Here is a 16,187-nt window from a genome sequence, read left to right as displayed (position 1 = left end):
CCGCAAGCTTCCTCTTCACCCTATCCAAGACAAAACTGAAATCCTGGTTCGCCCTTCCTTGGTGCTTAATGGGAAATCCAAGGTACCTCCCTAAACAAGATGTCTGTTGGAATCCGAGTATGTCGCTTAAGACCTCTCTGTTATCTTGGCTGACATTTGGGGAGAAGAATACTCTAGATTTAGTTACACTCAAGGATTGTCCTGAAAGATTGCAGAACGTATCTAGGACCTCCCTGATGGCTAAACAGTTGTCGGAGTTGGCCTTGGCAAAAAGAACAAGATCGTCGGCGAAGAATAGGTGAGAGAAGGAAGGGCCGCTCCTTGAAGCTTTCACTGGACACCATTTCTTAGCCTCGCATTTTTCTTGGATCAGCTGACCAAGGAAGTCCATACAGAGGATAAAGATATAAGGAGAGATAGGATCACCTTGTCTTATACCTCTAGATGGGCAGAAGGAGTCTAAATTACCCCCATTAAAGAGAATAGAAGTTGAGATTGTTGAAATACAACTCATAATTAGCTCAATAAGATTACTGGGCAGATTGTATCTTCTTAACATTCCCCTTATAAAACTCCATTCGAGCCTGTCATAGGCCTTTTCCAAATCAATCTTCACAGCCATGTATCCCACTCTCCCTTTTGTTTTGCCAATAGTGTGAATAATCTCCTGCACGATAATCGCGTTGTCCACTCCCCTTCTACCTGGGACGAAAGCACATTGGCAGGGAGAGATAAGCCTATCCAAGAAAGGTCTTATTCTATTGACAATGACTTTAGTAATGATCTTGTAGACTGAGTTGCACAGGCTTATGGGGCGATAGTTATTAATGGATTCTGGCCCTTGCACCTTCGGGATAAGCACAATGTTAGTTCTGTTGAGGTACTCCGGGATTTTCCTATTCTCAAAAATTAGCTTTATCTCCTCCTTAACCGAATCCCCTACAATGAGCCAAAACCTCTGAAAGAAGCCGGCATGGAGACCATCCGGTCCAGGGGCCTTGTATGCCTTCATGGACCAAAGGGCTGTAGTGATTTCCTCATCTGTCACCATATGATTAATGCTGTCCTTCTCTTCGTCTGTGAGCTTTGGTTGCCATTGCGAGTGATAATCAATTCCCCAACCAGCAAACTCTTGAGAAGTGGAGTACAGATTCATAAATCCCTCTCTAAAATGATTCATGACCTCTCGCTCCTCTAGCAGCCAATCTCCTACCTCATTCTTAACTGATGAAATGAGATTTCTCTTTCTTCTAGCAAGAGCAGAAACATGGTAGAAGGAGGTGTTTCTATCACCCAGCACCATCCAGTTGATCCTGGATTTAAGAGCCCATAATTCAGCTTCTTGATCAAGCACAACATCCAATTCTCTCAGTAAGTGATTTTCGAGATCAATAAGGGAGGAAGAGGGATTGGAAGCCAATGCCGATTGGACACCCTTAAGTCGAGTCATAATTCTTCTCTTCTTGCCAAAAATGTTCCCGAAGTGGTTTTTGTTCCATGAGCTAGCTTCTTTGGAGAATTTTTCAATAGCCTCTGGGAGCTTTCTTGGTTGTCTCCAAGCCTGATTCACCACATTTGGGAATGAGGGGTCAGAGAGCCAGAAACTTTGGAACCTAAAGGGTCTGCTCAAGTGAACGGCTCTCCTAGGGCTGGTTTCCAAAAGAACTGGACAATGGTCAGAATGACATCTAGTAAGGTGAGACACTTTGGCATCTGGATATAGCAAACACCAACTTGGGTTCATAAAAAACCTATCTATTCTTTCTTGAATCAGATTAGTGACATCTCTTCTGTTAGACCAGGTATATTTCGGCCCATTGAAACCCATATCCACCATGTTACATTTGTCCAGGCACTCCTTAAATAGGAGGGATCGAGAAAAACTCACTGGCCTACCCCCAAACTTGTCACCCTCTGAGAGTGGCTCATTGAAGTCCCCGGCTATCACCCAAGGTTTATTATGCAACTCCGCAACTCTAGCTAAATTTTCCCAAAGGACACATCTCTCTGCATTCCTAGGGCTAGCATATATAGCGGAGAAAATCCAGGATAAACTAGAGCAAAGTACCTTTACTTCCACATGAATTTCTTGCTCCGTACTAGCAAGTTGCACAACCTCAACCATATTAGAATTCCACAGTAACCAGATACCTCCAGAGTGGCCAATCGTCTCAGAGTGGATGGCTCCCTCAAAAGGAAGACGATCAGTTATCTCTTTAGCTCTGTCACCCCCTAATCGGGTTTCCGTAATCACCAACAAAGCAGGATTATGATTCTGAGTAAGCTCCCTAACATAAGTTTGAAAATTGGGTTTCAAAACACCCCTACTATTCCAAATAATAATATTCATAAATAAAAAGATAGAGAAAGTAAGAAGACTCATCATGCAGGGATGGTGGGGCCGTTTTCTTCCTCCACTTCCATCCGTTCTTCTCCATTAATCCCTTTTCCTGCCCTGTCTCCAGCCATAAGGATCGGGTTTGCTTCATTTCTCTGGCGATCATCCCCCTCACCATAAAGAATATGCTGATCTCGCTCAATTGTGGGCTCATTAAGAGATGAGGTACCTTCTTCCAATAAACCCCCATCTCCATTGACACAATCACCCTTCTTTTCCTTCCAAAGCAACCCATTACGACCATAATCTTTGCACCGATTTCCTCGCACTTCTTCGTCTGGTGCACCAAGAGTATTTCTTTGCACTTGGTCTCCCACATCTGCGCTGGTTGAGGCAGTAAATTGGAAAGACCCATCCAAGCCAACTCTGGTACTATTGTTAATCAGCAAGGACTCAGTTACAGAGGAGGTTGGGTGATGTTTTTCAACTCTCCCTGCGGCTGATCCAGTGATAGTCTTGGATGCCCTGCTCCTCGCAATTTCCTTTTTGCCCTTGACAGACGGGCTTGACCGAGTAAGGTGCTCCACTTGGGTTTTCTCATCAGAATTAATTTTAAGCGCAAGACCCACTTTCGTTGGCCCATTATATAAGAATTTCTCTTTTGGTTCAGTGCCCAATTCCTCATTACGGCCCAACTTGGTAAAATTGTTGGTAAGACCGTGTCTATTATCTTTAGACTCCATGCCTGACACCTGTCTCGTGGGGACCTCTGAACTAACGGAATTCTTGTACCTCCTCTGCCCAGGCCTTCTACGTGTCACAATCATCCACGGGCCGTACCTATCATCCTCCAAATCTGCTCCTTTGTCCTTTTTCGTACCACTGCCAGGAGTGGTGCTGGCTGTGTCATGCAACATGTGTGGGCTTGTGGCCTGCTTCCTACTAGCGGCTCCACCTTCACTTGCCTGAGGGTCTGCCAATGGTGTTTCTGGGTTTTTAACGGTGTACGGACATGAGTCTCTTTTGTGGCCTATTCTACCACAGGAAAAACAAAACTCATGTATTCCTTCATACATAACGGGCTGCTCAAACTTGCCAATGAGAATGGTGTTGATAAGTGGTTTGTTAATATCAACTTGAATGCATAATCTAGCGTATCTCCCTCTAGCTTCCATGGCAGTGTGAGTGTCAATCCGGAGCACCTTGCCTATGGATGTACCAATATGTTTAAGAACCTCAGTTTCATAAAGCTCCATAGGAAGTTCATGGAGTCTGACCCATACCGCTATCAATGAAACATTCGCTGTGGATGGTTTAAAGAATGGCTCCCATGGCCTAATGGACAGAAAATGCCCACCGATGAACCATGGTCCTTTCTCTAGAACAGCATCCATGTCTTCTTTTAGTGAAAAACGGACTGAGTAAAATCCATTTCCCAAATCCACGCAGACTATTCTCCCAGAAGGCTTCCAGAGAAAATTTAGCTTGTCATGAAGGTATTGAAGACCCATGGATTTCCCATAAAGCTTAATAATCAGTGCTTTTGACCAGGGACCCCTGATACGGCGTTTGGTTTCTCTGGTCAGAGTCACGGCAGCAAGGCCTTCTCGAAGGTCCTCCACCTCTTCATCTGACTCCGCTTCATCCTCTGCTTCCATAAAGTCTGTAAAGTCGAAAGCTTTGGCGTAGGCACCTGGTATTACTCCTACCAGCTTGTCTCTAAAAGATTTCCTTGAGGAAACCCACGCAGTCTGCTGGTCCTGAGAGGGGCCACTCTCACTGAATCCGTCGTTGAAGCCGGCGTGGTGACCATCCTTGACCTTCTTATTGCTCCTGGCGAGTTCTACTTCCTCTTCTCTAGATAGACCACGGGGCTTAGAGCGAGATGCCATTCACTTGCTCTCTACCAAATTTCAATACCATTGGATGAGTACTAGCTCTAGTATCCATTTCAAGGAAACAGAGTATTGTTCTAAAAACCAATAGACTATCGCCACGTCTTCAATCTCTAATAGCTCAGAGTGGACCCGGACTGGACAGTCAACGGAAATTGGCGCGAGTCGGTTATAACTTTTTTTTGGATAATGAGTCGGTTATCTCTAACTTATAATTTAATAAACGATCAAATCCGTGTCTCTCTTTCTAACAAAAAAAAAAAAATTCCGTGTCTCTCTCTCTCCATCAAAAAAAAAAAGAAAAAGAAAAAACAATTCCGAGTCTCTCTCTCTCTTCTCTTCCCCTGAAGCTTCAACCTCAACTCTCCATTAATCTAATTTCAGAAACTCAAAAACTTTGAAATCCCTCTCCTTTTTTTTTCCTCCAATATAACCAAAAACGCAAAAACTCATTGTACTTGCAAAATTCATTTACTTTTTCTTTGATTTGATTTGATTAGAATTTCAAAGATGCAACAGAGCGATATCAACGCTTCAAATTACCAATACTATCAACCTCCTCACTCCCATTTCCAAAACCCTAACCCTAACCCTAGCTTTGATCACGATCTCAATCCAATGCCTTATACGTATGCCTCTGCTCCTCCTATTCCATATTCCGATGCCGATTTTTCCTCTGCATTCCCTCCATATCCCCTAAATCCACAAAGCTATGATCCTTCGAGCTATATCCACAATTTTGATCCCAATCCATCGTTTTCGGATAATTCGTATTCGGCTCCATACGCAAGCAATTTTGCACCATCGACGCCGAATTATGATGAGGTTTTGGGTGGTGGTGGTGGAGTTTATGCTTATGATGGTGGTAATAGTGCCGGGTCCGGGGACTCTGGTAGGTTAGCTTTCGACGATTATGGAAGGCCGATAAATATGTCGGGTCCGGAAGACCGGGTTGGTCAGGGACATTCGGGTAAGGTTATCAAAGCAATCCCGAAGACGGAGATGGAGGAGGAGGAGGATGTGAAGAGCGGTGTTCGGAAGTTTCGCGTGCAGGTGTTGGCTGAAAATGGTGGTCAGAGCGATATGGATGTGCTTTGCCAGGTTTGTGATGATCAAAATGCAATTCCAGCTTTATTTGAATTTAATTTTAATCTCTCTAATATGTGTTTGTTTATAAGCTGTGTGGAAATTTTGAATTTATGCGTTTATATGTGGAAAATGTTTGAGCAAAAAGTTTATAACTTGAGAAATTTCTCGAATTGACTAATCGTAGTGTTGGATTTTGGATTTTGATTGGTATATTATATGCAAGGATTTGTGTGAACCTCTGTTTATCCATTTACTGTCAATTTAAAAATCGGATTATCACGTTACACTTCTGAATTTTTTTGATGACTCCATTATAGATTGGATTGGATGGAATCCGAATGCTTGATCCTGCCACCAGTCGGACATTGAGAATATACTCACTTGAGACGGTGACGACATGGGAAGTAAGTTGGTTTCTTTAGAGATTTTTGCGCCAATGGGCATTAACTAACTTCAAAATTATATCTTGAAGAATTTCTTTGGGACTTAATTGCCTTCTCATATAGGTTCTTGATGCATCAGTCTTTGCGTTTTGGGCCAAAAGTTCTATTGACTTGGAACCAAGATGTATTAGGCTGTATTCAAACAGCTACACTACAAATGCCATTCTGGACATGGTGACGGCAGCAGTGGCTCAGGTTAGGGGATCTGACAGTAATTTTTTTTTTTTTAACCATTTAACATTGTGTTTGACATGGGCATAAATACAAGGTGATTGTTTGTATAAGACCAAAGAAAGAGAGAGAGAGAGATGCAATGATTTACTCATGTAAGCTTAAATTCACTCTCTTTACTGTAAAGCAGCTCAATGAGATGGGTGGAAACAACAAACCTTCAAACTCTTTTAAGGCGTCTGACCAGTTGTTGGAGAAGAAGAAAGGCTTTGGTGATTGGATGAACTTAGTAATACCAGGGAATGAGGAGAAAGATCATTGGGTAAAAATTTACTCCTGCTTTCAACATTTTATGAATTTGCTCAGGATACTCATGGTCTTACAATCTGTATGCATGCTGAGGCCAGTCTATTACATTCTCATACAAATATTATTTGTATACTCATTTGGAATCTTTCACATGGTTTGAAGTTATTTATACATTTAAGCTCCATTTTTTATTTATTATAAAATAAATCTATCTTGTCAATCAAAGTGCATTTACAGGAAGTGGCTTGAGTATGATGTATTATTCTGTTGTTTGTTATTATTGGAAAAATCTTGTTGTGTTTTGTTGTTGTTGTGCTTGTATGTTATTTTTTTTTCTCTATTACGCGTAAATTTGAGGTCATTATATCCTGTTTACCGAGGTTGTACCCATTTTTGTGCTTTTTAATGAATTTCTTTACATATGATTTTCTTTTTCTATTAATGTGCATGTCTGAATATAGTTTCTGATTTTGCATGAATAATCAACCTCAGTGGATATTTTAATTCATTATCTCTGTTTTTCCTTCTTTTCTCAACAGGTTCCAGATGATGCAGTCAACAAGTGCTCAGCATGCAGCTTAAGTTTTGGAGCTTTTGTGCGAAAGGTTTTAGTCATTACCAATTTGTTTACTGCCAGTGGCAGGATTTTCTTGGATTAGTACTCATGCTTTTTATACATGATACTTATAGAACCTTTTCCCATCTTTAGCATCACTGCAGGAATTGTGGGGATATTTTTTGTGATATGTGTACCCAAGGAAGAATTGCTCTCACTGCAGATGACCAAGCTCCACCTGTTCGAGTGTGTGACCAATGCATGGTATGAATTTCTCATATTATTGGTTCTCCCTTTCATAGAGTTTTATCTAATTTTCCTAATCATTTTATTGAGAAACAGTTGGTTTAATAAATCAAAATGATGTTAAAAAAAAAATTCTAAGAATTTGCTGATAGTATATTATGTTATGCTCTACATATTATGTTATATATGGCAGTATGAAAAAATTATAAACATAGCTCAAGATGCAAATGAAGTATTTTAGAAATTAATGGATGTATAACAACAACTGTGTATCAAAACTTAATAAATATGTAGTAAGATTAAAAACAATATATTAATCTTGTTTGACCCTTTTGTTCTATTTTCTGCCCTTCAAATCTCACAGATTTTGGGGTTAGGTTTGCTTTTCTGAACTTTTATGTATATTATTGTGGCAATTGTGAACCTAACAGCCTTGTAAAACCATTTTAAGTTATATCATGCAATAGTGGTGCAACCATTGCTGTTTGCTTCTCATGGACTAAACCTAAATCCTGAATCTAACCAGCTTCATCACAAAAATGCACCCTTCATGCTGCAATTCATTTCATGAATTCCATCTCAATTGGCACGTTCAACTCATTTCAAATTATTGTATTTTTTGGTTTTCTTTTACAGGCTGAAGTTACTCAAAGGCTGAGTTATGGGAGGGAAACATCTGAAGGAAATGCTAAAATGCATAGTCATGAAGATCTTGCAAAGAAGCTTCAGGTGATATGAGATTGCATTATTGCTGCTATATCTTTGCTTCCTTTTTGATTTTGCATTTTTTTTTTAACCTTAACATGAAGACTAGGAGCAGTTGGGTTTTCTTCTTATTTTAAGGTTCTTTATAAGTTGCCTTGCGCAACTCTCTACAGATGTTTTTCTTACAACTGCATGGTTGACTTCCAAAGTTTCCTCTAGAGCTAGGTAGAGGTGACTTTTGGGTTTCAAAGCAATGGTTGCTTTTAAGAAAGAAATAATAATTGTGTAGTAGTCATGTCTTACACTTGGATTATAAGTTCTAGCCAGTAGGAACTAAACTTTTGTCTTCTTGCCATAAATGCAGTAGTGTTTTATAATTAAATTGGCTGTTTCTGTTTATAATCCTTAAATTATGAGGATGATAGGAAGTGCATCAGTATTAATAGATCACTAAGCAATGCCTGCTAAATCAGTGGAAATTTATGAGGCTGATGTAATGTGATTCAGAAATCATCAAGGAGTAAAGCTTTCATGAAACCATGATTTGGGCTGAATAGATACTTGATGTACCTTTGTCTTCACATTAGCATTTTTGTATTCAACTGACATCAATTATGCTTTAAAATTAGGAATCAACTTCGATAACTCATATTTGTTATGTAGCATAGAGAAAGTGATGTCAGCAGAGAAGTCACATTACCAAATTTTGAATGTGTGGGACATTACTTTTGAATATTCATGATTACTAATGCATACTCGTTTTCCATGTGGTTTGTGATCTGTAACAGGTGGAGATGGGAAGAAATTGCAAGAAATCAGGTAGTCATCATTGTTGAAATTTTTTTCATAAGAAGTAGCAATGTGGGTAGCAATCTTCTCTTTGTTCTACTTAAACAGAAAAGGAGGAGGGGGTGGGGGAGGGGAATGAAGTAAAAGAGGATGGAAAATGGGAGTTTTCCCTTGTTTGGTGTGGTGAAAATGAGAGGATGGAAAAGGGGGCGGGTGGAGTTTTCCAACTAGGCCCACCAAGAAACCTTCCTCCTAATTTGGGAGGAAAAGTGGAATAATGCTCAGGACACAACTTCCACCACAACTTGCTCACATGGCAAGTTGTGAGTGATGGAGAAAAAGTGGTGGGTTCATAACTCTACCATACACAACTTGCCGCGTGAGCAAGTTGTGGTGGAAGTTATGTCCCTAGCATTACTCGGAAAAGTTGGGGAGAAAATGTTCATTACATGGACTTTACTATTTTGCCCCTTTAAACCACAATCTTTTCTTTCCTCTCTTGATGTAATAAGGTATAATTGTAAATTTATTCAAATCTTATTTTCTATCATTTTACTTTTTGATGCTCTCTATATGAGGGAAAATTCGAAACATTTTCTATCCTTACACTTTTTATCATTCCTACATTTTTTATCCGCTCACTTTTCCATTACCCCAACCACACAAGGGAAAACTGAAATGGTTTATATCCTTTCACTCTTCTATTATTCCTACATTTTCTATTTTCTCACTTCAATCTTCCCAACCAAACAAAACCTTAGGAAAATGCACCCCCACTCCTCTGTTGGTGGCACAAGGCAGGGTTCATGGTCCAAGGCCTACGAGATATATTGATAGTTTTCTAGATTTCTTTACTCTCTGATCTATACTAGTTTGGCCTAAGATCTACTTGGTGAAAGATTGTTATTCCAGATGGTTGTGTGAGGCATAATTTGTTGGTCATCAGGCTTAATGCAATCATTAGTTCTATGTCTTTCGGAGTATCTTTCATTTGCCCACTAAAGTATATGAACTTTTACAGGTTTGGAGCCTGATGGACCTGGGATGCAAATGAGCGAGGTTGCCTGTCCAATATGCACTGTCCATTTGAAGGTTCACTGTCCTTGCCACTTTCTTATTGCCGATTATTATCATGTACCTTTGCCCTTTAATAGTTTTTCTTTTCTTTTCATTTTTTCCCCTTCTTCCTCGATGAAAGTCAAACAGCTTTCATCAAATGGTTGTTTTACTTTTAAATATTTTAATAGTTAGTGTGGCGAGGTTTTCACCTCTATTTGGACAATAATCTTGAAGTGGTTCCATTATGTGGATTCTTTCTTCAGGTTCAGGTTCCGAGCACTGGTTCTGAGACTATCGAGTGCAGTGTTTGCCAGCATCCGTTCCTTGTGAGTGCTCATTAGCCTGCCATGCCTCTTTAATTCTTGACATCAATACCAAGACTGATATACCATAAGAGTTCATACTCCATACTGTCCTTGTATGTAGTTGATTGTTTCAGCCTTGTAATATGTATATTTTGTTCGATAAAAGTTATCAATTTCGCCCCATAGCTATTTCTGATAGTGTCCCTGTATTCATTTTGAGATCTTTGTTCTTTACTCATTCATGGGTTGTATGAATGATAACGTATATTGTTAAATTATTTTTTATTTTTTTATTTTTGGTGTTCAATGTTGGAGTCTTTTGTGTGTGGATACATGGAACTTTATTAGTGTGATTGAAGGGAGAGAATGTGACCAATCGTACACAAAGGAGGGTAGAGCGAATCCTCTTTGTTGAGGACTAGCTGATATAATATAGGCCTCTGAATGGAATCCTCTTTGTATACTACTTTTTATTATTGCTTTATAGATTTTGGTGACTTTTTGATTTTTTGGTGTAAACCATCCAAATTGTGATCGCATAAGTTGGTTAATTGGTAACAAATTGATAAATTCACGGCATACTAATTTTTGGGTTCTAATAAGATTTTTCAAGTTTCACTGTGATGTTTCCCAATCTATGAGAGCTTGAATTATTGCCCCAGGGAAGTTGAATACAGATCCAGTGGGCAAGAGACTGGGAGGGGTGAGGTTCATACGGATCAATCGAAATTGTCCTGATGAAAAAACCATTTGAAAAAAATGAGGGAGGTAACACTTGGTAACAAACATACTTGCCCAATACACCCATCACTTTTTCTTTTTTAACCACTCACTCACAGTTAGCTCTAATAGTTGTGAAAATCAGTATAGAATTAGTTATGGCAATAGAATTTTGGGTGGAGTATTGTAATGAGTTGTAATTTTAAGGTGAAAGTAGCCAAATATCACGTTTTGGCAAAATTTGTGACAAACTAGCACTGTTTCGAAAATATTTAGCAATTTACCACTTTTTTAGTACTCGAATTCCACAAAATCAAGTTCTAAATAGTACTCGAGTTTAGTGAACTCGAGTTTCTAGTGAGCCGCTAGCATGACATTGCTGACCTGAAACTTGTGTAATTAAAAAATATAATGTTGTACTCGATATAAGTAAAATCGAGTACCTCTTTATAGCTGTTACAGTCAAGTACATTTTTTTTTTCATGTTGGAATGGCTTGAATAGTCAAACTTAGTGGCTTGACATTAGTGGTTTTAACATCAGTGACGGCTCCAGGATTGTTTCTCAGAGTGTTCCTGGGTGGGCTTGCTCTGTTACAATTTTTTTTTTTTTAGCTTTTTCTTTTTGCCTGAAAGCAATGTCATGAATATCATTTCAGACCTTGTTTCGGTTTGTTTAGTAAAACAAAATATTTTGGTACCAATCTATTTCGGCATACCGTTTTAGGGTGTTTCGGGATTTCTAAAAAAAATTAAAAATAATATATATTTATATTTTCTTATACAATATAAAATTATTGATCCAAATAAGTAAATCTCAAATAAAACAAATCATTTAGGGCCTATTTGGTACATGTGTTTAAACACATGTTTTTAGTTTTTAAACAGTATTACACATATTTTTATATATTTTTTTATCCACATGTATTTCTAAACAATACAAATAACGTTACCAAACGAGCCCTTAGTTTTTTTTTTTTTTTAGAAACCCCAATAATTTAATTATTACATAACAATTACTGTTTTAGAATATTAAAACATAAAAAACAACAACCAAAAATAGTACAATTAGGAGAAATTATAATATCCACATAGTAGACAAGTGATGTGGTCCACTATTTCACTAAAAAACTTTAACTTGTTTAAAATTGTTAGTTATAATTTTTTTTTAAACAAAAATTAATTATTAATTCAACAATTTTAAACAAATGAAAGTTTTTAGTGAAATGATAGATAAATAACGTCGTTCACCAGAGCACTCTATAATTTCTCACAGAGTATACATATTCCGATCACACAAGAGGCAAGACTCAATAAATAAATTTTAAAATCAAACTCTTTTGTCACCATTTTGAGTTTTGTTATTTCCAAAGCTTTGTCAAGTGGGTGGGGTCAGCAAACTATAAGAGCCTAAAAGGCAAACTAAAGAAAAAACTTGAAAGCAAAAACTAGAGTAAAAAACGAAAGAAGAGGCAGACTAGCAGTGTCTGAGACGAAGCAAAGGAGAAGAAGGGGCGACCTCTGCGATGGTTGGATTTGTTTTTTAGGCATTCGACATAGGTAATGACATGCTGTGCTGACAAGTTTGAGGGTGTTTCTAATTTTCTTAGAGTATTCCTAATTTTTTTTAAGGATAGATAAATAAAAAATTTTAAATTATTATATATAAACTTTTTTTTTTTTTTTTTTTTCAGGTCAGGGTGGTCCTACGACCACCCTGGCCTGAATGTGGCGCCCCACTGTTTAACATATGCAGTATGAAATTGAGAGAATAGACTTAATCAATGCTTAAGTTTCGGTCCTTGTGAATCACGATTGCAAGCAAAACCAATCAGGATTTCTTAGTCAGCCTGAAATTAAATCAAGCCATTTCTAGTCTTTGATACTCATTCTCTTGAGAGGAAGATAGTCTTGGTCTTTATGATTCAAAAATGTCGGTGTAGTACTTTAGCAGAGAAAAATGACTGGACTACGAAGACCCGTGCCTCATGATGTTGAGTTAAGTCTTCTCCAGCCCCCTCTTTCGTGTGTGTGTTTCCTGGCAAGTTTGAAATACTCATGGGAATGCAGGGACAAATATTATCACCTACAGCTCCCATATAGACTCACTCAATCGGTAAACAGTAATTTGTAGGAAAAATCCTTAGAGAAGAAAACCAAAGGTGTACATTGAAATCAAACTAGATAAAGTTTCCTAAGGAGCCTTTATTCCATGCCTAGAAACCATTTTCGGAGTGGGCAATGCTAATCTATTTTAGTGTAAGAAATAAATCGTGGCTACTAAACCATTTGCTGATTACACTATTCAGATTCTTCAAAAAAAGAATAAAAAATTGCAAACTTCGCAGCAATTCCACCATCAGTAATCTAACAGGGGCGCAATTGCATTATGAGTTTCTATTCAAAAGGAAATTTCCACGATGATTTCGTGGAAATCTGATGTAGGACACAATTTACTATTTAATTATTGTAATTTAATATTTTTGGTATTTTTATGTAAAAAACGTTATTTTAGGTTTAGGTGAATTTATTTCCTTGTTTTTAGGTGCATTTAGTGTTTTTTAGGTCAAATTTGATTCCTGTTATGGTTAGGTATCAATTAGGAGTAATTTTAGATTATATTTTCTTGTCAGTCAAGTTTTAAGGAGCCCTTAAATAGACCCTTAAGTCTGTAAACGTTTTTCATAGTTTATTATTAATAAAAATTCAAACTTGTGTCTATTGTGTTCTCTGGTGGATTCCAGACCTATCACCTTGTGGATTCAAGGAACCCCTCATGGATTCGAGGTTTACTACCCAGAAACTAACAGTTTAGTTTCTGTCCATCAAAGAGAGCATCGTGTGTGTTTTCTCTTCAGGCTTCCGCGACATCAGTTGGTATCAGAGCCTTGACTTGCCCTGGTCTAATGGCTAACCGGCGAGACGGTAACCACCACCACAACAACGACAAATAGCTTAGCGAGTATTACGTGACGTACAACAAGCACTCACAAATATCTATGCTAGGATGGCGCCGTTGAAGAATGGAAATAATAGGGATAACTGCAGCGGAGACATAACTCACGGGCAACCTATTGGTAAGCAAATTTCATATAGACCTTACAAGAGAATTGCAAGTTTTAATGGTTATTTTTTAAAAGAAGATTTTCTTGATTGGTTACTTGATCAAGAGGATTTATTTGACTATGAGAATATTTGTTATGAGAGAAAAGTTGGACTTGCTTTGTATAAACTTAGTAAGTATGCCTTATGTTGGTGGGAACGAGTACAATTTGATAGAATCCGACAAGGTAAAGACAAAATTCGATCATGGCCAAGGATGAAAAAGATGCTTGCTATCAAATTTTATCCTTTAGATTGTGAAGAAATCTTATCGCATACAATACAAGATTATTATTGGCCAAGAAGTTCATACTTGAATTATTTTGAAGAGCCAAATATTATTTTGATCATTCACTCTTATTTGGTGAATATTGTCAATTACATGAAGATCAAGAGAGAAGAAGTTCAAGTTGCCCGATTAATGACTTTCAAGTTTGGCAAGAAGACAAAAAAGATGAAGTATTCAAGGTATTTGTTCTCTTGGCATGAGAGATTTCAGATTTCAAAGATGAACTCGAGGACGAGTTTGTTTCAAGTGGAGGGGTCTGATGTAGGACACAATTTATTATTTAATTATTGTAATTTAATATTTTTGGTATTTTTATGTAAAAAACGTTATTTTAGGTTTAGGTGAATTTATTTCCTTGTTTTTAGGTGCATTTAGTGTTTTTTAGGTCAAATTTGATTCCTGTTATGGTTAGGTATCAATTAGGAGTTATTTTAGATTATATTTTCTTGTCAGTCAAGTTTTAAGGAGCCCTTAAATAGGCCCTTAAGTCTGTAAACGTTTTTCATAGTTTATTATTAATAAAAATTCAGACTTGTGTTTATTGTGTTCTGTGGTGGATTCCAGACCTATCACCTTGTAGATTCAAGGAACCCCTTGTGGATTCGAGGTTTACTACCCAGAAACTAACAGTTTAGTTTCTGTCCATCAAAGAGAGCATCGTGTGTGTTTCTCTTCAGGCTTCCGCGACATCAAAATCATGCCAGAAGATTCATGTAAATTTCTGCACTTCAATAGGGTTCAAAAAGACGATGCTTCATGATAATCACGTTGGTATTCATACAAAGTAAAAAATGGAAAAGCTAAAAGAAAAATAATATTTAAAAAAAAAGGGGGGAGGAAAAGAAAAAAGTAGCACATTCGTTCAATTGACTTCCAGTCTTCGGTTGGTCGAAAAAAGTGCTAAAGAAGTTTTACATAAAGATGTTCAATATCTTGTATCCAAACAGAGTTTTGCTAGATGACAGACTATTTTAAGTGTTTTTTTTATTTTGATATTGAATATATTAAAAGAGAAACTAATATCAATAGTTACACCGACATGAAACTTGTCAAGTCAAAGAAAATGGCAAGTATTTATGGCCAAAGTGTCATCCATTTCGGCCAAAAGAAAAGAAGCATGAATTTGGTTTGCAAGTTAGGTGTTGTTCCTGGCTATCTTCTTTGATAATTCATGAAGAGCATTTAATGCAAGCTCTTGCATTTCTTTACACATGAAACTTTTTGAATATCATGCATCTTCCTAACATGGGCATGCAAGCCATTTAACGGTTTGTAGGCTAATGTCAAGCTACTAAGTTTGACTATTCAAACTATTCCAACAGAAACAAAAAGTAGGAAAAAAAAAAAAGGGTACCGTAAAATTTAAATAAATAAATGAATGTCACCTTAGAACATTTGTTAATAAATTAAAGTAATGTCATGTTAACGGGTGCTCTTAGGGCGATTATTAACAATCCATTTTAAGAAAGTTTTGATATCATTTTTATGGGAAATGGAAAAAACTGTCAATTTTTTTTCTTCATTTTTCCATAAAAACTTTCTTTAAATGGATTACTAATCATTATTCTAAGAGCATATATTAAAATTTTCCATTATACTATTTTGAAAAAGTTTTTAGATTCTTATGCTATTTACTGAGTTTTTGCTATTTTTATTAGTAGGCAAGAGAATGTAATAGTTAACTGTCCTTTTGAGCACAATTTTTTAGGAATGGGGATGGCTTGGATTTAAGTCCAATATCTGTATGGGTTAGCCAATTACTGTTAAAGAGTGATTGGTTTCCCAAAGTTAATGAAAGCAACATAAATACTAACAGCCTCAATGTCTCTAACTATACAAACTCAAATGTAAGGTGATTGGAAGGATCATAGCTTGATGTAACACATTTAATTACAGTAGTAGCTTGAATGTTGTACAAACTCAAATGTAAGGTGATTGGAAGGATTGTAGCTTGATGTAACACATTTAATTATAGTAGTAGCTCGAATGCTGTCTAACCGTATTATTAAAGCTACCAACTTATCCGATAATGAAAGCAAAATAAATATTGACATACATTTCTCGAACGGTACGCCCCGAGAGGGGTGGCCTGGTGGTTGGGATTCGTGAATTAGATTTGTGGTCCCTAGTTCGAGCTCGGGCGAGTACCTAGGGAGGAATTTGGGTATCCTTG

At 37.4% G+C, this 16,187-nt stretch overlaps 2 protein-coding genes across 3 annotated transcripts; one reads left to right on the top strand and one right to left on the bottom strand.

Moving 5' to 3' along the window:
* Positions 1–2,382: 2,382 nt before the first annotated feature.
* LOC136069468 (uncharacterized) lies at positions 2,383–4,230 on the bottom strand. Its single transcript, XM_065778021.1, has one exon. The coding sequence runs from the start codon at positions 4,228–4,230 to the stop codon at positions 2,383–2,385; it is 1,848 nt and encodes a 615-aa protein (XP_065634093.1).
* Positions 4,231–4,471: 241 nt separating this feature from the next.
* Positions 4,472–10,198, top strand: LOC111991751 (protein FREE1). Of its 2 annotated transcripts, none has more exons than XM_065778033.1 (10): positions 4,472–5,334; positions 5,640–5,726; positions 5,829–5,960; positions 6,124–6,258; positions 6,785–6,850; positions 6,955–7,065; positions 7,684–7,776; positions 8,541–8,571; positions 9,563–9,633; positions 9,864–10,198. In XM_065778033.1, exons 1-10 carry the CDS (start codon positions 4,744–4,746, stop codon positions 9,939–9,941), a joined length of 1,395 nt encoding a protein of 464 aa, XP_065634105.1. In that variant the 5' UTR covers positions 4,472–4,743; the 3' UTR covers positions 9,942–10,198. The 2 variants fall into 2 exon arrangements, with proteins under 2 accessions (XP_065634105.1, XP_023879319.1); XM_024023551.2 differs by having other exon boundaries at positions 4,474–5,334; positions 6,127–6,258.
* Positions 10,199–16,187: the final 5,989 nt, after the last annotated feature.

This window comes from Quercus suber, unplaced genomic scaffold (assembly GCF_002906115.3).
Source record: "Quercus suber isolate HL8 unplaced genomic scaffold, Cork oak 2.0 scaffold_172, whole genome shotgun sequence".
NCBI classification, from domain to species: Eukaryota; Viridiplantae; Streptophyta; class Magnoliopsida; order Fagales; family Fagaceae; genus Quercus; species Quercus suber.
The sequence above is the reverse complement of the archived record's forward strand: the minus strand, read 5'-3'. Positions and strand labels throughout refer to the sequence as shown.

What these genes read in the sequence shown, in the direction of transcription:
- LOC136069468 (XM_065778021.1), bottom strand. Translation starts at nt 4,230, where the DNA reads ATGGCATCTCGCTCTAAGCCCCGTGGTCTATCTAGAGAAGAGGAAGTA.
- LOC111991751 (XM_065778033.1), top strand. Translation starts at nt 4,744, where the DNA reads ATGCAACAGAGCGATATCAACGCTTCAAATTACCAATACTATCAACCT. An exon ending in GAGTGTGTGACCAATGCATG is followed by an intron (nt 7,066 to 7,683) that starts GTATGAATTTCT and finishes TTTCTTTTACAG; the next exon opens with GCTGAAGTTACTCAAAGGCT. An exon ending in AAGAAATTGCAAGAAATCAG is followed by an intron (nt 8,572 to 9,562) that starts GTAGTCATCATT and finishes GAACTTTTACAG; the next exon opens with GTTTGGAGCCTGATGGACCT.